This window comes from Myripristis murdjan, chromosome 18 (genome assembly GCF_902150065.1).
Source record: "Myripristis murdjan chromosome 18, fMyrMur1.1, whole genome shotgun sequence".
Classification (NCBI taxonomy): domain Eukaryota; kingdom Metazoa; phylum Chordata; class Actinopteri; order Holocentriformes; family Holocentridae; genus Myripristis; species Myripristis murdjan.
The window spans coordinates 9,989,550-10,015,528 of NC_043997.1; the positions used below are offsets into that span (position 1 = coordinate 9,989,550).

A 25,979-nucleotide genomic window follows, 5' to 3' on the forward strand; every position below is an offset into this window, starting at 1 on the left:
CTGAAGACAAATGATCGGACATGGAAGCCGTCAGTCAAGCCAACGCCACGCAGGACGAGCTCCGCCTCTTCGGCCAGTCCGACGACGACCCCGGCGACCCCAGTTACCATGACTACGGCTCCAGCACCGCGGCCGGTCCTTCCCTGCTGCCCCCGCCGGTGGACTTTGAGGGAGTAAATTTTCCAGAGGACTCCATTAAACTGCTGAGTGTTCAGGTAAAAAAAAAAAAAAAAAAAAAAACAGGCGAGCAGACGAATTACTGTTGTTCCCCTGTAACCTTCACTGCCAAAAGAGGTTCTCAGGCACCAATTTTATGCTTAAATCAAAGCGAAATCAGTGATTTATGAGAAATTTATCTTGGTGCCTGTGGTAAATGGGGTGCAGGGTGCAGCGCTGGATGTTTGTGTGTGCATGCGGTGCCATTTCAGCTAGAATGATAGAGCATTCTCAATATCTAAAATGAGTTTGGATTGCGGGTAAATGGTGCCCTCACAAAGGACACACACATACACACACACACATACATGCACATGCACGTGCACACACAAACATAATATTCTCTTCTCCCTCCACTCTACTATCTCACTCTCACTCTGCTGTGGTCTTTCTCCCACAGTCAGAGTTATTAAAAGGAACAGTTCAACCAAAGAGAGAAAAAAAATAATGAAATGATATGCGCAAAATGTCCATGAAGATCATTTCTGTGTGATTTGCTGAAGGTATCCCCTCATCGCAACACAATGGAGCTGGATGGGTATTGTTTTGTAAAATGTGTATGTGGTAAACTGGACAGAAACTCTCTCCAACAACAGTGACACGGCTTCCCGACATAATCAATAATCAACAGCCCCTGGGTGTGAGGAGTGTCATTGGGAACTATTTCCTGCCGAAGAGCACCAACAAATTGTATCTATCCGCCTTTTGCTGGAAGCACATAGATGCAATGAGTCATCGCTATGACAACAAAGTGATTAAACTGCCACAAATCCGATCTGGACACTCGTAAAATTACTGTGTGGACAGCCGGGCTTGTAGATGAGATTTGGAAAACAAATCGGATTTGCCTGCTGTCTGAACGTAGTATTAGAGACAAATGACATTGTAGCATGCAGACAACGCGCGTCACACACATATGCGCGCACACACACATACACACAGTCCTATTTGCATCACTTCAGAGGACATTGCATTGACTTAGATTAATTTCCTGGAGACTTATCCTAACTTTAACCCTAAGCACTACATGCCTAACCCTAACCCTAACTTAACCTTAACCCCGAACCCCTTTCCCTCACCTTAAACCTAACCCCCATGGGGTCGGTGTAAGACAGAGTGTATCGTTCCCAACACCTAACCTTAACCTGACCCTAAAGTTAGCTTACCTTTAAATCAAGTCCTCACCCTAAAATTAAGTATTTTCACTAAGGGGGCTTGCTTTTTGTCCTCATAAGGAAGGCGAGTCCCCACAACATGACCATGTAAACAGATTTTAAGTCCCCACAACAATAGTAATACTTGGCACACACACACAAACAAACACACACACACACACACACACACACACACACATACAATCCAAAGGAGGCTCGGATTGCTCCAGTGCAGTTGCTTTAGCCGTTTCCATTAAAAGATAAAATAAACACATTTGGTAAATGCTGATATACTGAACTAAATCTCACACCATCTGTGGTCGTCTGGTCATAGGTTGAGAGACAACCAGAAGTTTAATCACCCAGTTCCACTCCACAGCCACCAGCCACGTAGGGAGTGTCTGCTCTGTAATCGGAGTGTATAGCGTCTGCACTGCATCATGTCCAATGGACGTATAAAAGCTCAGACTTCAATTCTCAGTGACTGTCCTGCATTTCCCCCACACATAATGAACTGAAGCAGTAAGAAATAAAGTTGTGATAGTGGTTGTTTTCAAGTGTATTGTCTCACTTAAACATAAAATGAACAGCAGTCCACACGGCATAGATGGCGTGTTATTAAAATATGGCCAACATACTCCACAAAGCAAAAAGCAAATATTTATAACCTTGCAAACAGATGAATATAATCCTTCTGCTGCACTTAGAAAAATCACTACCTGCAGCAGCTAAGATAGAATAACACCTTCACACTAGAGAAGACTGATATGTTGGAATGAAGGCCTCTTTGCCCTGCTTTATGCAGCTGTTAATGCATTGTAAACATTTTTTTACAATAGCTTTCAGTGGAGAGTTGTAGCGTCTAAATGCCTTTTCAGAGGCTTTTCCATCCTGTCAAGAGTGAAAATCTGTGATTTTCTGGGGAGAAAAGAGGCAAATTTATCTGTAGTGGTATCAGCAATTAAAACCCTATTTCAGTCAAAGTATAATTGACATCAGGTTGATGTGGCATGCTGTATTTAGTGGGATTAATAAAGCCACAGGTAGCAACAAAAACCTATTAAATGGCCCACAATAAGTGTAATAAAGTGCTGTTCAAGTGTTTATCCTGCTCTTCACAGGCAATAGCCCACTTCACATTTATAAAGCTTTTTTTTTTTCTCCCCCGAGCAGCTGCACTTGAGGAACTGGATATTAAGTGCTTTGCTCAAAGGTATTTCATTGGTAGTTTTAGATTTCTAGAGTCACCATTTTGCGCTGGCATTCAACAGTCGTGCAGGGAGAAATCCATCAGAGCAGAGTCAAAGACCAATTTCTCCACGGCAGCTGCAGAAAATAGCAGCCACAGGACATGAGGAACACACAAAACCTACAGCTGAACTCTTCAGCCACATCTTGGTGCATTGTGTGAGGGGTTACTCCATTGCACTCTGGGAAACATAACGTAGGCAGGTTGAGGGAAAGCTGCAACACTGAAATAAGTAAATTATTAATAAATGACTAATTACTAATAGTCAGATCCCTAAGATTTCATCCAGCAATGCTCCCGTCAGAAGCCGGTTTCTCAGACTTCCGCATGAACTCAGCAAGACCTCTTTTCGCCCTCTTTTCCGCTAAAATTTGGTTACAAAGTCAGCGTATGACAAAAGACAAATTTGTCAAAACGGTTGCGTGATTTGTTCAGTTGTAGCTTAATAGAGAGTCAATATTAATTCAATTAAAGTTATATTGCACAGGAAGGCAAAATGTTGTCATTTCAGTGCATAAAATGTTTCATATTGAATGTCATATATGGAATTATTTAGGCACAAGAAATCATGTTTACTGCTGTAATGCAAATGCACAAGCCCTTGCACATTAACAGACCTGGTTGTAACGTCTTTTCAGCACCAGGTGATCATTCTGTCAAGGTTTTAATCTTATAATGTGATTTCCCCTAATATTCTTCCCTATATTGTTCCTTGTATCCTTGTATCCTTGTATCCTTGTATATTGTGCAACGGTGTCACATAATATATATTCTGCATCTTCTGGTTGCAACAGTTCATTGAAGCATCATCACACCTATATTGAATGAAATATTCAAACCCAAGATGCCATTGTTTTATGTCTGCAGCACCACATCAGATATAAAACATCTAGATGTCTTGCGCATCATTTTATTCACAGTTTCAGCAGTTCAGAGGGGCATGTTTGGGATCTTTGGCAACCTTGGGATTTCACCAGAATTTCAATTAAAGCTCTGTGAGTTTGAACAAAACTCCGATGTGCAACAATATCAGGGGTGAAGAGGTTGAAGGGTACGGGTGCAAACATTTTGCAAAAGCAATTCAAAAATTTACAAGGACAAACAAGACATAGAAACTTACAAGAGCAATGAGGCAGGCCTAACCCTAAGAAGATTTATCTCACTGTAACAATGAAAACAAACCTTAGCCAGTATTTTCAAATCTATCATCATTCATTCTACTGGATGCATGATGTTGGATTTTGTGACAATATCCAGTATGTTGATATTTTCCAACTCTTTTGGCCGATAGCGATACCAATATATGCACATATTTTTTCCACCTAAGTGCCTAATTGCATTTTATTATTTTCCACTGTTACTGTGAAGGCTCACTGACAGATGCACAATGCTTTTCAAAATGTACAAAATAAGAAATAAATAAGAAAAGGGGAAAAGAAAAAAAGAAAAAAAAATAAGAAAGCTACTTCACCTTGGATGATGTAAACAATGTCATATTTATTTTTCTATAACATTTTCTTGGAAATAAAACTGTAAGAATCGCACTACTGAAACAGCCTTGGAGACAGTCATGCCATAAACACAACCAGGGCAGATTTATCTATTTCTAATATCGGCATGTCATATCAGCAGAAGTTTTAATAACAGGCCGATATTTCATTTTAAAGCTGATATCAACCAACGTGCTGATAGCATCGTGCATCCCTAATTCATTCATTCAGGCCATAGGCATAGTAAATCAATATTGCACAATACCACTAACAATTTATATGAAAAAAAAAGGAATCTTAGAACTTGAAAATTCACTTGTTTGATCTTGTTGCTGTATTTGCTTCTAGGTGGTGGTGATCCTGGCCTACAGTACCATCATAGTGCTGGGGGTTCTGGGTAATTCTCTGGTCATCTACGTCATCTACCGCTTCAAGACGCTACGCACCGTCACCAACTTCTTCATAGCTAACCTGGCTGTTGGTAAGCTTCAATACACACACACGGACACAACAACAAGCGCGCAGACGTTACTGGCTTGTCACTTAAATAATGGGCTAAGTCAGTATACACACACTAACAGGCTGATGTAAATTCAACAGTATGACACTGCATTAATTTAATACAGTGTCATAATGGAAACCACAGTGCAATCTGGGAGAAAAACAACAACAACAACAACATGCTTACAGCACTTTATGTGAATGGCATTTTTTACAGGAACTTACTGTAAACCACTGGGCATTTTTGGGCATTTTTGGAATAGGCACTATTTTTATTTGTTTTTGTATTTGTATTTGTATATGTTTTTGTTTTGGGGCAAAATAATTCAGATTCTGTAAAAAAAAAAAAAAAAAAAAAAAAGTAGGCGTTGCTCAAACCGGTAATGTTATTTTTTCATTTATTTATTTATTTATTTATTTATTTATTACTTTTTAACCACAAAAAATATAAACTGACTGAAATTGCTGTTGTTGCTGTGTTGTTGCTGTGTTGTCTTTAACAAGCAAACCTGAACTGTCAAGTTTGTGTATTTTCTGAAGCAGTCTAAAGATTTAGAAGAAAGTCTGGAAAGATAATTCCTCCATCATCAATCCATTACTTGTAACTTTATGAATATGGATTGGGATTCAGGTGCATACAGTAATATTATAGCTTTACAGCAACCTTCATTAAATACAGCAGTGAGTCCGGACCCAGTCCTCAGGGCCCCCCTCCCCTGCAGGTTTTTGTTTCAGCTCAACTCTCTCACACCTGATGCATTTAAAGGGCTGCATGCGGATTGGTTGAAACAGATCTACCTGGACAGGGGGTTCATGAAGATGCGTGGGTCTTTACTGAGTCAGGTGTGCAAGAGCAGAGCTGGACCAAACACCTGCAGGACAGGGGGGGCCTTGAAATATAGTGGTAGATTCAGCTCACCTACTGTAAATATGTAGTTATTTACTGACAAATCTGTGGCCAGCATTGTATTGTAAATTTATGAGAATACAGTAGTCAACTGTACATTTATTTGTGGTAATATACTGTAATCCTAGACTAGTAAGAAAATTTAATTACTGTACATTTACACTTAAAATATTTACAGTGTGTTGTCTCTAGATTGCTCCTTAAATCTCACCACACATGCACACACACACACACACACACACACACACACATGCTGTCTCTAAGTCTTTTCCTGTCTTTCTACTCCAATGCCATCTGACCTGGAAAATGCATTCCAACATCCAAAACTTTTGACCCGTGTGTGCATGTGTGTGTCTGTGTGTGTTTGTGTGTGTGTGCATGTGTGTGTGTGTGTGTGAGTGCATGGGTGCAAGTGTTGCCCGCTTTCTGTAGGTCATTGAGAATGATGAATCAAACATCTGTCAAGTGCTATATGCTATTTTCCTATGATGGCTGGGATTTGTTCTCGGATTTGTGCGGGTCACAGGGAGGAGGAAGCCACAGGGAGAAAGAATAAGAAAAACTTTGACTGGTGATGTTCTTTGAAGTGATAATCCGTGACATTTTCTTATAAACAAACTTATAAATCCTGCAAAACAAACAGTGCTGCTTCGTGTCTGCTACTGGGAAAAAGTGCTAAAGGACACATTCCTTGTTACCTCTCATAACAGTAATGAATTACTTCACTTGTTACTCCCTCAGAGAAGTAATTAGTTGTACTTCTCATCACATTGCTTTTGTGTTACACCCTAAAACGATTGTGCTAAGCTGACTTGTGATCGTCGAGCTAAGACCACATTACCAGCAGAAGGAGTCTACTTAATGACACTAAGTCTTTCTTTTAATGTCTTCATAAAAAAATACGGCCTACAGCGTTTAAATCACACTTACTGAGTCATTTTTATCACTTTGTTGACTTGCTCATGTGCACTCTGTGGTAATTCTGACATTTCATGCATGACCTCAAGGCAAAACCAGAGGAAGGGGATTGTCTCCATACCAAAAAAGAGGTGAAATAATATAATACAAATAACTAAATATCTGTGAGATCAGTAACTGTGCAGCGATTACTGAAACTGAAAAAGCCATGTGTTAACAGTAATGCATTGTTTTATATTCAGAACACAGTAATGGCTGTTCCCTGCTGCAATAAGAAAATAAGAACATGAAAAACAAACTCTTTGTTGCATATTTTAGCGATTCAAGAATATTACCTCTCCAAACAAAAGCTGTTTAATGAATAAAATGCCATATTACATGCATACAAGATACAATACATTTTATATTGCAGTGAAATCAAGCGAACTAGATTTAACAAGATTACATTTGAATACGTCATGATATTATAATAATTTACCTTTGCACAGTACACATTTTACTGAATAGAGCTTGAATGCATCCTAATGTAACTCAATAATGAGGAGCCGACAGCAGCTCAGCGAGTCCCGGGTCTCGGAAAATTGTGACCCTTGTCCAGCTGGGAGCCCGTTATGATCTTGACTCGGGGCTCGTTGGCCAGCGTGGGTGAGATGCGGTTCTTTTGTGTCGGTGGTCGCTTTGTGTGTCATCTGCAACGCTGCCTCTGTTTACTTTCAGTAAACGCGTTTGGCTCTCTTCACCGGGGGAATGGTTGGAACATATCAGAATTATATTTTTTCTCGGGTCTCACGGGTCGGCCAGTGATTACCAGCGGCGAGAGAAAAGATGCTCAGTTGGAGTCGGCTCCTGTAGCGGAAACACTGGCTGCTCGCCGCTATAGGTCCCAAAGTTTACGCGCTTTCTGCCTCTTCTCGCTCTTTGCTTGTGCTTTGTATTCCTTCCTCCATCTGGCATAGCTGAATCTAATGTTTGTGTCACGGTAATTTTGGTACATGCAATTCACAGCCCACTGTATAGAGTTCTATACTGCAGACTTACACTCAGTGACCACTTTATAAAGGTCTACCTGCACAATCAATACAGTCCAGTGCAACTGATGTAACATAAAGTTTACTTTCCTGCTGCCTGTAATGCTCAGATTTTCTTGTTGTCACAGTAACAGAGGTGTTCATTCAGTTCTATGTTTGGATTTGAGCTCATAGTTAGTGCTGCTGTTGGACTGGACTGCATTTTATTGAGGTGTTTCCACTATTCTGTCCCTTACATTGTATACAAATAGGAGGGACAAAAAAGTAGAAACACCTCTCAATACAATCTTGTCCAGTAAAAGACCTCTGCAAACTACAACCTCAGTAATAAACATAGAATTCAAATTACACATTCTCCAAAAGGAAGCTGAAGAAGAAGAAGAAGAAGAAGAAGAAGAAGAAGAAGAAGAAGAAGAAGAAGAAGACAGGGGTGGGGGGTGGGAGATGAAGAAGAAGAGGAAGAAGGGGGCGGAGGAGGAGCTGAAAAGGAAGAAGAAGAATCACAACAACAGTAAAGTACTGTATTGGTAACATAATTTTCATTAAAATCAAGTAATTAAATGTACTACAGGAAAAACAAAAGAAAAAAACACAAAGGACAAATAAAAATTAATTATTAAAATAATGAATAATAAATTAATTGAATAATAAATCAACAACTGAATGAAAGAATAAATGATAAATGAATGATTAAATACATAAACACACAAATGAATGAATCAGAAGTGATAGAGAGTGGAGCGCGTGTGTGGACTGCTCAGGAGGTTCCAGGCCTGAAAACCAACCACAACAACAACAATAATAATAATAATAATTCTGCATTTTATTCATATAGTAACACATTTCGTCACTGAAGCTGCCACAGGGAATAGAAAATTAAGTAGCACAGCGGGAAACAAAATAAATAGAGTATAGAAGTAAATAAAAAAAATAAATAATAACCAATAAGCAGAGCAAACAGATAATTAAATAAATGTCAAAAAAATATATATATAAATCATGAGAAGCAGTGGGGTTTAGAGTGGAGATGGGCTGCTCTGCAGTTCACAGAGCATGATATTTCATATTTAAATGAAGGCCCTCCAGTTATTTAAACACATTAATAATGTGCTGACTGAGGACTGCTCTGTTTACGTTACGCTCTGTCTATCTGTAGTCATAGTGGATCAAAACCTCATTACTTTTTTACGTCTTGGAGAATGGAAATTATTAAGCAGCGACGTCATCATGTGCCAGGACGTGATTGGTTCACACTCTGGAACGAGCCCTGCTTTCGTTGTGTCCCATCGCCGTTTCAGCTTCAAGGCAGGGCGTCGCGTCATGAGGGCACGGCGCTTTCACAGAGCAGTTTCATCCTGATTTCACCTCAAAATTACAATGTGATGGTGGTTCTTATGTAATTCACAGTTTCGGTTCCTGAGAATACATCAGATTACATCAGATACATTAGCATTAACAAAGTGAAGAGGGTTTTTTTTGGGGAGGGGGAGTGGGCTGAACTTCTGACTACAGCCAAGAGCAGAGGTTAGGGTGTTGATTCAATAGGCGTTGCAACTGTTAAGTATTAGCAATCAACAAATATTGGGATTCGATATTATGATTCATTACAATTTTTGTTAGCCTTTTAAACACTAAACGATGGGAAAAAGTTAAACCACATGCTTCTAGAGACTGTAAACTATGACTCGTATTTCCAAAACCAGTGCACATCAAATATGTACGCACTTAAGTACTGTGATTCCACAAGTATTGCGATTCCATATTATGATTTACTGCGGTTTTTGTTTTCTGAATTGTATGCATTAAAAAAATCATAAAAGAAAAAAAAAAGAATCGTGATACTTTTCCTCCCAACCCTGTAATCCTTACTCATAATCTGATGTGACGGCCTTGTTTTGCTCACACGACACATTCTTATCTTACAACACTTTTTATTGTAATACCTTGTTATCTTATGTTTTTATCTTATCTTATACATTCTCATACATCTTATACATCTTTTATCTTTTAACTTTATCGAATGTGTTTTTATATTTGTAACACTGTAATATCCTCATGTTCTCATTGGCTTTTTTTTTTCCATCTCCATATTTATTTTTTTCCATATTCCATATTTATTTATTTTTCCATTTTTGTCATAGCTCATTTAAACTGCAACCATCCAACTGTGTTTATGTTCTGTTTTTTTTTTTTTTTTTTTTTTTTTTTTTTGAAATCGCTGCGCTGAGGCAAATGCCAATCAACTGTGTTGATGTGAAAATAAAATAAAAAAAATACATTTTGTGCTGGTGATTTTAAAAGAGCCTGAAAACACGGAGATGTCTGAGCGGTGTGTGTCCTCTGACTGACAGCTTGGTTTTTGTTTGTTGTGTTCAAATTAGAGTTCGTATATTTTATATTCATACTGTAAACATGTTTTCTTGATGCATCCTGCTGAGATCCAGGCATTGTTTTGCCACCATTATTAAATCCAATTAAGTTATTTTTTTCCACACAGACATAAATTATATCTTCAGTGGTGTGTGTGTGTGTGTCTGCTTGGCATTAAAATACTCTTATTACTCTTACTCTTAAGTATTCTCATACAATGTGCAAGCACGTAGAAATTCGACAAAGCACTGAAGGAAGTCTCGATGTGAATATGTGTGCATGTCTATGTGTGTGTGTGTGTTTGTGTATATGTGTGTGTGTGTGTGTGTGTGTGTGTTTTCAGCTGGGTGTGGTGTGCAGAAGCATCACAATAGCCTGGAGTGATGGTTGTTCTGAAAAGTGTGAGCCAAATTGGATGAAAAGTATACCTCACCGCTAGCTATCATTAATAAATACATTGCACACACACACACACACACACTTGCATTGATTGCCTGGGTCTTGGAGGAAAAAAAAAAAAAAAAAAAAAAAAAAAACTTAATTTTGCCTTTTGAATTTTAGAAGTTTGGAGCTTGAAATCTGCGGGTTCAGTGAAAGTTCCTGTTAAGGCTGCTTGACCCACATGGAAATGTGGGAAGTCGTGGTGCTTCACAGTCCTTTGGGTATAATAGCCCTGCACAGCACTGACCTAAGCATGTGAAATGACAGCACTGAGGAGAGCTGTGAGAAGCTTCTACTTTTTTTATCCAAAAGGTCATCGGCTCAAATCCTTGGTGCAGCTTAGAAAATGTAGCCCAAGAAATTCAATGAGTAATGTCCTCTCCTGCCTTAATGACTTAGATATCATCTGTCTTTGGTGATGAAGTGTTAAATGTGCTTTTTTATGTACCCACTTTCCACCAAGATCAAGATCAAGATCAAGTTCAAGTTCAAGTTGATTTAATCGCAGACGTTTCTCCAAGGACTTTACAAGCAAAATGGCCCTTCAAACACTTCATACTTCATACACCCTTGGATAGCAGCTGGGATACAACCTGGATAGCAGCTGAACGCTTTCTTATTTCAAGTCCTGAAATAAGAAAGCGTTCAAGTGTCCAAGTATGAGAAATCTGAACTGGCCTGCGTCTTTCCAACGTGGCAGAACAGAGCACAGAGACGTCAACTTCATGCAGGAAAGCCGAAAATGAAGCAAAAGGACAAATTTCTGACCTGAAAATACATTGTCATGTCATCTGCGCAGTAGCGTTGTATCAAACATGCTTGGATTCCTGTACATGGTCAACAGTGACTTCAAGCATCTTGGCTTGTTGGTGTGCATGGCGGGGTTTTGGGAAAGATGATGTGGTGTGGTGTGAATCGTACACTAAAACAGTATTTTTAAATTTACCTTCTTGGTGCAGACATGGCCGAAGCTAACACAGGAAAGGAGAAGGAAGGGTTGGTCATAAGACAGGGAGAATAAGTGGGTCTGGAGCTTGGATTTGGAGGTTTCTGCAGAATTAGCCTCCCTCAACACAAGCTGGCTCCAGAGATAAGCTGTTCTATGGAAATATAAGCAGCAGCTTGCAGAGGTCTTCTTAATTCCTCGGACTGTAAGATAGCCGGCATCCTGTGATCGGTGCGGTCAAGGGCCTACATGACGAAATCCAATACATATTGAGGTGCAAAGCCATGCAGCGATTTATTAACTTGCCTCACTCACGCGGTCTCCGTTTCCTCATTCCTTACATTTCCATTTCCAGGATGCATTTCAACAACCCCCAGAAGATGGACATGAACATTTCATTTGCGAGTTTTCCGTTTGAGAAAAAGCATTTACTGACTTAGTCTGTTGGGCAAATTCAGGCTTCTTTGAGATGTACCAAAAAAATACACTATCCAGAGATGTTTTTCAGCTTTTCCCAATTTATTGAGACTCATGACACTCACCATAAGCCATGCCAGAAACCCTGAGTGTGCAATGGACTGGTTATGTTTCACTCTCTTGACAAAACCCATTACAAAAACATATCTGCAGAGGCTTGAGGTTGTTATTCCTTTGCAACATCTGTTCACTGAACAAAATCCAGAAAATTTGAAGAGGTGATTCTAAATGAAGACAATGTCTATTTGACTGACCCAACACCAGGGACTACAAGAAGCCCTGAGCCATTTCTTTATTGATCACTGAACTGTGTTTTTGCTGAAACTGTGGGATAGTAAATTATTGCGTGGACCATTAATTAAGGCCTACAGTTATGTTACGGATCTTTGGTCCCATCAACTGCAAGCAATTACTTGAAAAATATGAACTTGACTAACATCCAGTCGATACTTTGTGGCAGCCCAGGTATCACAGTCAAACCACCACAGTGTATTCTTGCTGCATTGCCTTCTGGTCTATTTTCTGCTGCTGTGGTGGAGAAACCGGTCTCAGTGTCTCGTCTACAATAGCTATCTCCCTGTGTGACTGTTGGACATTGGTGCAGAATGGCATCTCTAGAAAGAAGCCCTTGCTCTTCAATTTTTGAGAAGCGACACCAAAACCTGACATTTCGTGTTGATGTTTCAGACCGCTGCAACATTTTCTGCTGTCAAAATTTGGCCAGTTACCCACAGACTAGGAAAAATAAACCACCAACCAGCCAGATGGACCCAGAAATAAAAGCTTCCCTGCCTATGGCTTTGTTTAACAGTGTGGAGGTATTTGGAGGACGGATTTTGTTGCTTTAATGAACCGTCTCCACAGAGGTAAGTTCAGCTGCCAACATCGAGCACCACGAAGAGCAAAGTGCCTATTGAGGTTGAGCTACAAGTGGAGTGTCTAGTATTGACCAGATGTGTTGCCTCTCCAGCCAGAGTGTGCTTGACAGAGGAATAAACGGTTCATCCAGGGTAACGAAAAGATATTTTCCCACGCACACCTCGTGCCGGCTGCCCATCTCGATAGCCTCTGTGTGATTCGGCAAGGTTTTCACAAGTTTCTATGGGAACTATTTTCCCGCTGCTCTAGGACGGCTTTGCGTACGGAATAGAAAATTGGAGAGAGTGCCAGAGAGGAAGAAAAAAGGGCGAGTGACACTGACAGAGAGAGAGAGGGAGGGAAAGAGATAAACAGCAGGAGAGAGAGAGAGAGATACAGAGAAAGAGAGAGAGAAATTGGTGTAACTGATGTGATGTGAAGCGGGCACAGAGGCAGCAGGACGGCGGCTGGAGAGTTGTCGGTTCAATACCCCAGATCAAAAAGAGGAGCGGGCTGGCAAGCAGACAGTTTGTGCTAAATGGACAGACGTGGATGGACGTCTGATCTGTCCATCTCTCTCTCTCTCTCTCTCTCTCTCTCTCTCTCTCTCTCTCTCTCTCTGTCTCGCTGCCACCATGTATCTCTCTCTCTCTCTCTTTTCACACTGGTTTAAAATAGTAGTATTAGCAATAGTCACATTTTTGTGCTCTGTCTTTCTCCTTCTTGCTGCTCCTCTTTCTCTCTCTCTCAACCTCCCTCAATTTCTCTGTCTCTCACCATCTCTCTAAGTCTCATTCTCACTATTTTTCTCTTTCACCTTTCTTTTCCCTCTCTCTCTGTCTCCCTTGCTCCATCCTTTTTCTTAATATTTTTTCATCTCCCACTCTCAGATGTTCTGGCATTCTCTCTCATCCATCCATTTTTCCCGCTGCTCTCTCACTTTTCCTCTCCACGTTTCTATGAAAGGGGTATTAAACTCAATAAGACCTCTGCTTTTACGTCCAGCCAACATATTTGAGCACAGTGTCCTTTACCACGAATGCGGCATCACAGACTGAAGTTCAGGAGGTCAAAGCATGGCTCAAAGCCCCAGAAGGTCACCGGTTCAATCCCCGCCGGGACCCTGCCGCACCCAACATCCAGCTCTAATTTGCTTGAGGAAATAGAAAAAGAGGAACTAGAGGAAACAACTCCTGCTGGTATCCAATCGGTTCGATGACAAATCGGCCAGTGGCTGAATCGATCCAGACAGCAGGCGGTCCAATTAGAGCAGTAAAACCCCTTACGCTGCAGACTCTTTATTGCTGGCAGTCCAGTGGTGGAAGAGTTTGGCTGCAAAATGAGACGCCCACTGTTTGGGAAAAAAGCTGCAACCTGCTGCTAAATTGATGTTGGCCAAAACAACCATCAATTAAAGGGAGTAAGGAAAGCTAAAGTAGTATACAGAGAGTTGGTGGACACTTGGAGGCTGGGATATGTCAATTCTAAAATTCATTCAATTATCTTAGCCTATACTACACTTTGTTATCTACCTTCTTCTTTGTTGTTCTTTTTATTTTCTTCTAGTTTTCTTTTCTGCTGGTAGTTCAACCTCCAACCATGAATCTAACATTTCTTGTTCCCCAAATAAATAAATCCACAGTGACCACGGCTTCCCCCACATTAGATGACTGTGTGATGTGTGGGGAAATTTTTGGTCTGCTGATAGCACCATGGTAGGCCAATCAGTTTCATTTGTCAGTTCCTGGATACCATCGTAACAATGCATTCACCAAACATTCATGAAATTTGACACGGCAGCATCTCAGACATTGAGTGTGAAGCTTCGAGCGCTGCTGGCCTGGCGGTCCAACGGGGTTAATATTCAAAATGCCTGATCCCTGTGTCAAAAGCCATCATTCATGCAGGTTTTGTCCAAAACAGGTCAGCAGAGGCTCAGGAACCGTGCAATGGACAGACAGACGAAGAGAGCCCAATTCACAGCCCTTTCTCCAGTCTTTTATCACAGGCTACAATTCAAAGTTAGAACTTAATTATGTTGTTTTCTTCACGATTGACAGAATTAAATGGACCAGACTTTCTCTGCAGCGCGATATATATATATATATATATAGCTGCTTGAAGTGACCATCATAGTCATCATGGTCATCATTCAGAAATATCAGAATAAAAGCCAGTATTGATCAGTATTGTGTATTTCATCGATTCATGTAATAACAGTTATTACACTTGCACAGAAAACCGATAATTCCCTAACCCTAAACAACAAAAGGTGAGGAGACTCAGATGCATAGGGAGTTATTGATTCAGTGCGGAGTACTGAAGGTGAGCTTTGACAGCCAAATGTCTCAGCCCCTGGTGAAGAAACAACTCACTGGTATTGATCAAAATCCCAATCACCTCCCGCAGAAAAATAGTAATCCTGTGCTGTGGCGCGGTAAAAACCCTTACTTATTGCCTCTGTAAAGATGTAGCCCTGTGGATATGACAAGAAGGAATAACAGACGAATATACCTGCATGCTGAAAATCTTACATCTCCAAAAAAAAAAAAAAAATCACCTTATCAGGAGCTGGGAGAACAGGCTTGTCTTCAGCTTGATGACAATGCGTTTCTGTTATGCAACTGGGTTTTGAACCGGTTTCATAAGCCAAAGTGCTCAGAGAATTTTCTTAGCCCATAACAAAAAAAAAAAAAAAAAAAAAAATCACCGAACTTAGAGTTATGAGGTTTTTGCACAGTGGCAGCGATGCCTCCGGCCTGCATTGTAATTCTTAGCCTATACGCCCCGGGGGAGATTTCAATATACATAGGAGTATAATAATCTGTCAGTATGTGAGTAATACATGTCAGAGAGATAAAGACACACAGAGAGAGAATTAGAGAGAAACCTCTCTATCCCCCCAGAAGTGGGCGTACTCTTTGTACACAGCATATATTGTAACCTGCAGTCTGACTCATGCTCACCAGTAGACGGCTTGTCTGTCTACTTGCAAAAAGAAATGGTTTTTATGGCTGTATATATCTTGTCTGAGCATATCGCGCTGAGCAGATGGCGTGTGTGTGTGCGCGTGTGTGTGTGTGTGTGCTGAGGGTAGTGCTGCAGGTCACCAGTTGTTTCCACTCTAATGTCCTGAACTGACACGGCCAATCCTTTGGCTTTAGCCGAATATTAAAGTTTGCTTTCTCTGCTGTTTCTGCCTCTTTCTCTCTTTATCTCCCTCCGCTCTTTGACAGCACAACATGTATTGTACACTGTAAGCTGACAGGCCGCCTAGATACTTTGATGTCGATTTCGGGGACATGTGTGCGACGATGGTGGGACGCCGCCCCGTCAGTTTGAGTGGTTTTCCTTTTTGGTTTGCCGCCGCGTTCGCGCTCTCGCTTTGTCGTTTTCCTTTTGTTGGAGTGGGGGAGAGAGGCGCCGGGAATCTGATTTTGCAAAGTTTGCACGAGTGGCTGAGACACGCGCGGCTTGATCTGTGTTCACTGTGTGATGCGTAATGTGATAAAACTTTGATACCGAGGGGAGTGGGAGGCTGGGATTTGCGCTGCCGTGTGAGGCCGCGAAGAGGTAAAACCCCCTGTAGTGCCATGTTGTGCTCCAACACTTTCACACCACCATGCATCAGCGATCCATCCACTATATCCAGATTATATAGGCTTTACATGTGTTGTATCAGCAGGAAGGGAACAATATACAGGCCTTATTTGTTTGTGCCACATATTTATGAAATAGATGGATTTTCTTGTCACAATATACAGTGGTGGAAAAAAGTTTTCGGACACCCCATGCATTTGTGAAAGTGCAATTTCTTTTAGTGCAGTCACAGCCAAAATACTAAACAAATCCTAAAAAAAAAGCCATTAAAAACTTAAAATTGATTGGTTCCATAAAAACACATAAGAACTATTGAGTATTGGGTCATTTTGGTACCAGTGATAAAGGTCGTTCTTTTTATGAAAAGACACATTTTTTGTTGCCAAGCTTCATGTCTATATAAAGCCAGCACATTTGAAAGTTCTTCAGACACAAAAATGGCTCAAACAAGGAACCTAACGCAGGAAACACGCCTGAAGATAAAGATTAAACTGTCAAGAATTTAGTTTTGTTAGTTTTTCTTGTAAACAATAAACAAAAAATATATATCATTTGTATTTGTTTGTAGCCTATCTGTCTAATGCGGCCACACCTTTTGAAACACAAAAAAAAATTTTCCACAAATATTTTATGATAATATTTGAGATTGTGTAAAATTTTAAGGGTGTCCAAAAACTTTTTTCCACCACTGTATAATGTTTCAGATCTCTTTATTTCTAAAAAGTAACAGAGTTATGTCCACAGTATGAATTGGTCCACACTAGGCAGCAGCTAACTTGTATAGAGAACACCACCTCTCGTTCATTTTAAATGATTTAAATCTCGTCCCTCCCCCCCTGAATCCTTTCTTTCGAAGATCTCACAGATTACCGCTTCCTGCCAAAGGAGAGTAAGGAGGGTGACGAGTCTGCCGGGAGCTTTTCTTCCGGCCCTGCTTTAGTTTCCTCGGTGTTTGGAGGATTTGTAATTGTGTTTTCCAGTCAGCCCCTGAGAGCCTGTCATGTTTTTTTAATGCCCGCGGCACCAAGAGCTGGAGAACATCTCGACTTTCAACACAGGAGTGCCACACTTCAAACAGGATTTAAACAGCCAATTAACAACAACCGGAGCCATGACCAGCACTTACCAAGCCGCTGTTTAGTGCTGCTAGCTAAATGAACGGCTCCCGGTGGACACACGGCCCACACACAACAAGTCTTCGACGGACACTTTCACTGCCTCAGTGCTTGCAGCTTTAGAGGTATAGGATTAATACATACACAGGAATGTGTCTGTTTGACATGTAGTATGTGTGCGAACACACTAATAATTGTATTTTTGTTGTGCAAACTCAGTTTCTGGTGATTTCTGTGTTTTCACTTCACTTGAATAATCACTTGGTCAATACAGCAATATTCCCTTTGTCTTATGATACCCCAGTGGATAATGTCAAAAATGCATGACTTCATTGTGGATTTTTTTCCACCCAACAGTGACAATAATCTGGATTTCTGCTCAAAATTTTTATTCATTATGCCGTTTAACACCTCAGTTAAGCGTCAGTACCATCTAAACTATTAAAAGTGGTATGCTTTCCATATACAGATATTGATTTTTTTGACCAGGTAAGATCGTTGGTGATCAAAGTACAAACCCCCATGACTTGAGTCAAAGTATAGATGCTCCTGCTCAAATATTCCTCCACCACAAGTGAAAGCTGCTCGGTCACATTTTCACTTCAAGTACTGGAGAGCTGGGTTTTTAAGATATTCAAGTGTTCAAAAGTTCAATTTCTGTTGAATATAAACACATTTTTGGGTTGTTTGTAATGAATGATGGAAGCGCTGACTTGCTTGGAGAACCTCTATGCGACACAAAGCCCATATAAATGGCTGTAAAAACTGTAATTGACTCATGACTCAACAATAAGGACACGCATCATCATTTTCATTTTTTATTGAACTTTCTCACCACACTCAACAGCACAGCAGTGTTCGGACTCAGAGGTGTGTGTGTGTGTGTGTCTGTGTGTTTGTGCTCATTGTATTAATTCATTGTATTTGGCCTGACAAATGCTGTCTCCTGATATTGCACCATAACATTCAGAGGAAACAGTATTAAATGTACTTTTTACTGCTTGGCAACATCTCTGTACCTTTTTGGCTTTGAAAAAAAAAGTTCACGTAATTACCTTGAGGTGTAATAATTAGCCCTTAGGGGGTCCTTTTGTGTGGATGGGACAGAAATGGACTGCAGCTCTGTTTCTGACAGTGTACCTCCATCTCTCTCTCTCTCTCTCTCTCTCTCTCCAGCTGACCTGCTGGTCAACACGCTGTGCCTCCCCTTCACTCTGGTCTACACCCTGCTGGGAGAGTGGAAGTTTGGCAGCGCCCTCTGCTTCCTGCTCCCCTACGCCCAGGGGCTGGCCGTGCACGTCTCCACGGTAACGCTCAACGTCATCGCCCTGGACCGTCACAGGTTGGTGGAGCTGGAGGTGGGAATGCAGACGGGGTGGTTGAATCAGGTGGCAAGAGCGATGTCTGCATCTGCTTTTCTGATTCATATGGTAGTTTTTGCAAGATAAAATTACAACCACATAACCAAAGGTTTTTTTCGTTTTTTTTTTTTTTTTTTTTTTTTTTTTTTTTTTTCAGTACCGACTGAAAATTTTCCATTTTTATTAGACTTCAGTAGTTCCCATCATGAGCATCCAACAAACAGCCATTTGGGATTCAGGAGGAACGGGCATGAGACATATGAGTATAGCTTTGGAGAATATGCTCAAAAAATCATTATAATAATATTTAATTAATATTAGAATATGAGATTAAAGATTTTTTTTTCCAAAATGAGAAATCCAAGGAGCCACCATCTAAGAAAGAAAAAAAAAAAAAAAACTAAAATAAAGTGGTGGGCAAGGCGTAGAAAGAAAGAAAGAAAGAAAGAAAGAAAGAAAGAAAGAAAGAAAGAAAGAAAGAAAGAAAGAGATCAGGGATGCGGGGATGACGTAATCTCTGACCACTGACCTTGTTACTGTTGGTCATTTGTAATTTTGTAAATCAAGGAAGTGAGGCGTAATCTCTTGTTGCAATCATGCTTAGTCGCGCTGGATAAGAGCATCAGCTGGATGAATAAAAAAAAAGTAAATGTAAAACGCAGAAAAAGACAGGGACAGATGATTGGATGAAAGATTAGATGGCAGAGGAGAAGAAAGGGCAAGAGAGGGAATGTAGCTCAGCGCCCGGGGGAGAGGAGAGGAGAGGGACATGAGACAGCAGAAATTAGATGAGCAGAAAATTAATTTTCCTCCAATCTGACATTTCGGAGAAACAGGCTGTCGCTGGGCTTTGACTGCAGTGGCCATGCACATGCACTGGAATGTGTGTGTGTGCACGTGTGTGTGTGTGTGTATGTGTGTTTATGAGTCTAGTGGCTAGTATAGTGACAGAATTTGAAAAGCTTGGGCTATGGAACCAGATTGCATGGAGAACTACTTTAACCAGAGCAGGATACTGTTGGTAGATATATTGATGATGGAAAGAGCAGACTACTAAAAAAATGCTAGTAATACTGCAAAAATATACTGATAATACTGCCTATAATACTGCGAAAATACCAGCCTGTATTACCTCATTATTACTTGTTATATTACCTCCTTAATGTCAATTTATTACCATTTTTAATCCGAATATTGCACTGATATAACCATTTTTTTTGCGATTAGGTTATCATATTGCTACCTAAATGTTACTACACTATTACTTATTATAATAGTAGCCTTGTTGCTATCTTTAAATGTATTTCTCTGTTATCACCCTTATTATCCTGGTACATAATTTTAAGCTTAATGTCACCCAGATATACCCATTACTAATACCAAGCTATTACCTAGTTATTACTTTGGTAATTACATGGTATCACTTTATTATTGCCTCTTTGTTATCAAACTACTACCCCAGTATTACCATGTTATTTCCGAGCTGTAATGTAAAGTGTTACCAAGGAAATATACACACACACACACTCCGATATACTCAGACATAGCCACATTTTCACACACGTACATGTGAACAGAAGCCTTCAAACAGGCTTTAGAGAAGAGAAAAGTTTTTTTAAAAGTGCTTTTGAAGGAGGTTGCCATCGGGACACATCTCAGGTTTTCCAGCAGGTTACTGCATCTGCTGTGAAAGCTAAAAGTGGTCTTGTCAGCGCTTGATGTAATCCTCGAAACAACCAACAAGACACCGGTGACAAAAGACCAAGAGACACTCACTTGGCTCATATGTAGCGAGCAGATCTGAAATGTGTTGTGGTGCCGGGCCGTGCGGAGCTTTGTAGACGAGCAGCAGAATCTTAATGTCAACTTCGACGACGCTCGCCGGAAGCCAGTGCGGCAATTTGAGAGCCGATTTAATGAAAGTATTTCTTGTTCCTCGTTCTTGCCGCGACTGTGGCCTCGGTGTGCGGAACAAGCTGGAGCCGCATCATTTATTTTTCAAAGACGGGGAAAAAAAGACGGTATGTTTGTAGTGTGTTGTACCTGAAATGAAAGCAAGTTTATTTTTCCTCAAAAAAAAAAAAAAAAAAAAGTCATGTCAGTGGTTCATAACGACATCTGAACTCACACTATGGTTTTTAAATAGTGCTCTTCAAAAACAGGGAATTTAAACGAGTGCAGATTAACTGTCTGTGGCCTGGCCTCTAAAAAACAAGTACTGCGTTTCATCTATATTAAAGGGGAAATACATTGGCGGTTGTATTCAAAGGAAAATTCCCCACTGAAGCACAAAAAAAAAAAAAAAAACAGCGATTAATGCCTTGCATTGCAGTTCTGGCGCTGATTTGCTGTTTTAGCATGTAGCCTAATTTTTTTTTTTTTTTTTTTCAAACTTAATGCACAGAAAGAGCGGCTGCAGCTACACTGGAGCTTAACGGGAGAAAGAAGTGAGCTCTCCCTCTTCTGTGTTGTATGTTTGTTTTGCTGCAAGTTGCCTTCAAAGTCTTCAAAGATGACATTGAAACCCTAAATCTAACATCTCTGTATTAGTTTATTGACTTTTTTTTTTCTATTAAACTCCACTGTAGATGTATTGAGACCATCTCTCAGTGACAGCAGTGAATTCACTTCTGGCAATTTAGCTGCAGAATAACAAGAACACACCATCAAACAACAAAGTCATAGTGTTGATGATCAATACCAATACCTGAGTGCGAGGCGCTGGAATTTCTGGTTGTTGGAGTTTGTAGCTTTAATAGAAAGTTTAATCTGTGTGCACATGTGTTTATTTTTGTACAAATATCTCTAACTTTTTCCAGTATCCAAAGAACTTGACTTCTTGTTTTTGGCCGAACAAGAAAATCATTATCAGAAGTTTATCAGTGCATATCTCTTATAAAAATACAGAGGATCCAGGCAGGGCTTAACGTAGGTTGTGTGTCCACCGGGAGCAGCTTGCTAAGTGCTGGTCATGGCTCCTGTTGTTGTTAATTGGCGGTTTAAATCCCGTTTGAAGTGTGGCACTCGTGTGCTGAAAGTCGAGGCGTCGTCCGGCTCCTGGCGTTAAAAACGTGGCAGGCCCTCGGGGGCTGGCTGGAAATTATAATTACAAATCCCTTAAACTCTCAGGAAACAACGGCAGCGTTTGGGAAGAAAAGCTCCCGGCTGAAACATCACCCTCCTTACTCTCCTTTGGCAGGAAGTGGTAATCTAATCAAATCTAATCTAATCCATAAACTAACTCTTGTGCAAATTCCCTCTGTGCAATAATCCATATTCAATACCATACTTATGTGCAATAACCTGTGCAATAATCCATATTCAATACCATACTTATGTGCAATAACCTGTGCAATAACTCCTGTCCATGTTTGCACTTGTACATATATTTTTTTCTTTCTTTTTATTCTCTATATATTTATATTTATATTTATATTCCTTTCTTTATTTTTCTTGACTATTTGCTCTTTTTACTTTACACTTTGAGTGGGAGTTGTTATTGTAACGAAAAGTAATTTCCCCCTGGGGATCAATAAAGTATTCTGATTCTGATTCTGATTCTGATCTGTGAGATCTTTGGGCCTCACTCACCAGTATCAATGTGACGTAAAAACAAACATACAAACAAACAAAACAATAGGGTGTATTATTAGATGGCATGTTTCCCAATTAACATAACTGATGAGGTGTTGGTGTAGTGTTTAAAAAGGCAGAGGCTTTGTAAAATAATGAAAAAAAAAATACTATAAATGATATAAATTTGATTGTAATTCAAATCCTACAATACAAGACAATGGTAGAATTGAAGAAAATGCAATAAATATTGATTTTGCACAAACATGTCAGCACTCAAATGTGCGTAACAGCGCTCTTGACTGCGTGTAGGTTCCCAAATAAATAAGAATATGATAAAAAAACAGGCAAATATCCAAATCTTGGTGAAAAGCGGGTTTTCACGTCAAGAATTTGTCAAAAATCGTTTTTTTTTTTTTTTTTTTTTTATCAAGTTTATTTTCCTGAGAATGGCTGGTGAATGAGGCACACTGTCCCTGCTGTGGTGTTCATGCTCTGCACTTCATCTGTCAGTCAAACAGTTGTGGGTGGGACTCATGCTTACTATTCAGTTTTTCTTCTTCTGTTCATTCCAAATAAACCTAACACATTAGATTCATCACTTCCTGTGTAGCAGAGCTGTTTTGCCCAGGAAAGACGCAGTCTGTGTCTCCACTTCATGGCAGCTGCTGCCTAATGAGCCGTCAGCAGGCACCGTTTCCACACACGGTTCCTCAGAAGCATTCTGGTTTTATTTGGGCAACCCACCCAACATGTCGTGCTGTCACTAGTGCACCAGATTTGACAGCTGCACTGACCATTACTGAGCCACTACTGACACCTGGTACATCCCACACTCTGTTTTTTTTTTTTGTTTGTTTTTGATTTTTCTGTGTGAGAGATGAAAAAATGCACAGTCATAGTTATAGATATTAATGATTCCCAATGGGTTCAAAAGAGTGAATCTCAACAAGGACAAATTCAGCAACGTTACTGTACAGTCTAATGCACTTCAATGCAACAGCTCTGCCATAAATTCTACCTTTTAACAAAGTTTATAATGTTCTTTTTTTGTGGTGACATTGTGGAGAATGTGTAAATTTAATTCAGTGTTTATTACTGAGGTAGTTTGCAGATGTCTTGTACTGGACTACATTATATTAAGAGGTGTTTCCAGTTTTTTGTCCTCCTTATGTGTATACAATGAGGGGGACAGAATAGTGGAAACACCTCTCAATAAAATGCAGTCCAGTTCAGCAGCAGCACTAACTATGAGCTCAATGCCAAACATAGAAGTGAATGAACACCTCTATTACTGTGACAGAAAGAAAACCTGAGCATTACAGGCAGCAGAAAAGGAAATTTTATGTCACAACAGTTGGATTGTGTTGTATTAGATTGTGCAGGTGGACGTATAAAGTAAATAAAGTGGCCACTGAGTGTATTTTTCAGTGGAAAGGTTACAACTGAAGTTGCACTTGCTTGCATTTACACACAAAACTCCACCGATGTGTGACAGTTTGGACCAGCCAAATGGAGGCACCTCCGTTTCTGCAGAGTTTCATGCAAAAAATAGACATGAGACATGAGTCGATGCCCTCCTTCTGCGTCAAGGACGTCTGGAACACATGTGCTAAATGCTGACAACATTTTGACAAGTAATTTAGTCTCCTATTCAGTGTTAAAACAATCTTTTTCTTCCATCAAGCTAAAATAAAATCTGCCAGTGGGATGTTTTTCAATTTTCAAGAGTCAAGTGTCATTTTTTATTTTTTTTATCCTAGTGGGCTGATCTGCCTTATTCTGCCTTGTTTCAACATATTATACTTGTTCTCATTTCACTGGCAGATTTCTCTCTCTTGTTTGGAAAAAAAAAGATCTTAACACTACAACTTTTTTATAGAGTGATAAAAATGTACATTAATTTATGTTACAAATAATGTAACATATTGCTATTTTAAATGGCGGATATCTGAAATGGTGGAACCAAAGCCTGTATATATTGAATGTTTTGATGTGTGTGTGTGTGTGTGTGTGTGTGTGTGTGTTGCAGGTGTATCGTCTACCACCTGGAGACACGGATGCGGAAGGATGTGTGTTTCGGGGTGATAGCGCTGACCTGGGTGCTGAGCGCGGTGCTCGCCAGCCCTCTGGCTATCTTCAGAGAGTACGGCTCCTTCTCTCTGGAACCTGGACACACCATCCAGGTGGACACACACACACACACACACACACACAGACTTGTAACACACTGTTCCCCGATCAAACACACAACATCGACTCCTTTCATTTCTCTCACTTTCTTCTCGTCCCTCCTTTGATCCTCCACTCTCTGCCTCTCGTTTTCTCCCTCTGCATCATCCCTCCCTCCCTCCCTCCTGCCTTTTTTCATTTCACATTTCCACATATGCTGCTCCCTCATGTCCATCCTTGCTTTCCCCTTTATGTCTGCACTCTTCATCTTCCTCTCAGCTCTCTCCCCTTTTCCATTTTCTCCCTCCGTTTTCCTTCCTCCCTCTTCCTTCAACCTTTCTTTATCCTTCATATTCATCTCCCTTTCCTTCTCCCTTCTTCCCCTCTGCCTTTTTGTTCTTCCTCCTTCATTTTCTTCTTTCTCCCTAACCACCTTCCTCTTTCCTTTCCTGGTCCCTCTCTCCAGTCTGTCCTCCTCCCTTCTCCCTCTTCTTCCCTTTGCTTCTGTTCACTCCAGTTCTCCTTTCTCCCTCCTCCTTCATTCATTTTCATATTCAGTACATTCACATGTTTTTACATACGTACATTCACATTTTCTTTTGATATTCTTCATTTACTTTGTCTCTGTGCTGCTTTATTTCCTTTGCATTTCGACTCTACATCCCTGCTGCAAATTTACATATTTTCAATCTTTTTTTTTTTTTTCATTTGTTTAGTTGACCGCAATATGTTCTCGTGTTGAAACTCCGACCCCACTTCTGTTTCCTCGGTTCTTATTTAAATCCTACGCTTCTTTGCGGTGTTATCTACTGCCGCAACAATCCAATTCCCCCTCAGATCATTTATTTTTTATCTAATGTAATCCAATTTAATCTGATCTAATCCTTCATCCGTTCCTCTGCGGGGCTCCAGGTTTGCACTGAGAAGTGGCCCGGCAAAAACACGGACGGCACCGTGTACAGCATCTCCATGTTGATCCTCCAGTACTTCCTGCCCCTGTCCATCATCTCCTTCGCCTACGTCCGCATCTGGTCCAAGCTGCGCGGCCACGTCAGCCCGGCGGCGGTCAGCGGCAACGGCGGCGGCGGCGGCGGCGGCAGCAGCGCCGGCTCGGAGCGCCACCGGCGGCGGCGCAAGACCACCAAGATGCTGGCGACCATGGTGGTGGTGTTCGCCGTCAGCTGGCTTCCCTTCCACGCCTTCCAGCTGGCCACCGACATCGACAGCTCCGTGCTGGACATGCGCGACTTCCGCCTGCTCTACACCATCTTCCACGTGGTCGCCATGTGCTCCACCTTCGCCAACCCGCTGCTGTACGGCTGGATGAACCGCAACTACCGCGCCGCCTTCCTCGCCGTCTTCAAGTGCCGAGGAGGGGGGCGAGGCGTCGAGAGGGGGAGGAGCAGCCGGCTCGACAGCGTGCATCCCGTTGGCGGCGGAGGAGGCGGCGGAGGGCGCGGAGGCAGCAGCGGGAAGAGGAAGAAGAAAGTGCTGGAAGCGCAGGATGTGGTGTCCACCCGTCTGAACGCCACCGATGTGTGAGGGAGAGGGAGAAGGAGAAAAAAACCTGAGAGAGAGAGAGAGAGAGGGGAGAAAGATGAGG

General features: G+C 40.9%; 1 protein-coding gene across 1 annotated transcript; it reads left to right on the plus strand.

Annotated features, from left to right (window-relative positions):
- Nucleotides 1-25,979, plus strand: npy2rl (neuropeptide Y receptor Y2, like). Its single transcript, XM_030076229.1, has 5 exons — nucleotides 1-215; nucleotides 4,458-4,590; nucleotides 18,447-18,612; nucleotides 24,237-24,390; nucleotides 25,289-25,979. Exons 1-5 carry the CDS (start codon nucleotides 21-23, stop codon nucleotides 25,916-25,918), a joined length of 1,278 nt encoding a protein of 425 aa, XP_029932089.1. The 5' UTR covers nucleotides 1-20; the 3' UTR covers nucleotides 25,919-25,979.

Excerpts from the sequence above, each read along its gene's own strand:
- npy2rl (XM_030076229.1), top strand. The coding sequence starts at position 21 with ATGGAAGCCGTCAGTCAAGCCAACGCCACGCAGGACGAGCTCCGCCTC. Across the intron at positions 216-4,457 it reads TTAAACTGCTGAGTGTTCAG|GTGGTGGTGATCCTGGCCTA; the intron begins GTAAAAAAAAAA and ends ATTTGCTTCTAG. Across the intron at positions 24,391-25,288 it reads AACCTGGACACACCATCCAG|GTTTGCACTGAGAAGTGGCC; the intron begins GTGGACACACAC and ends GCGGGGCTCCAG.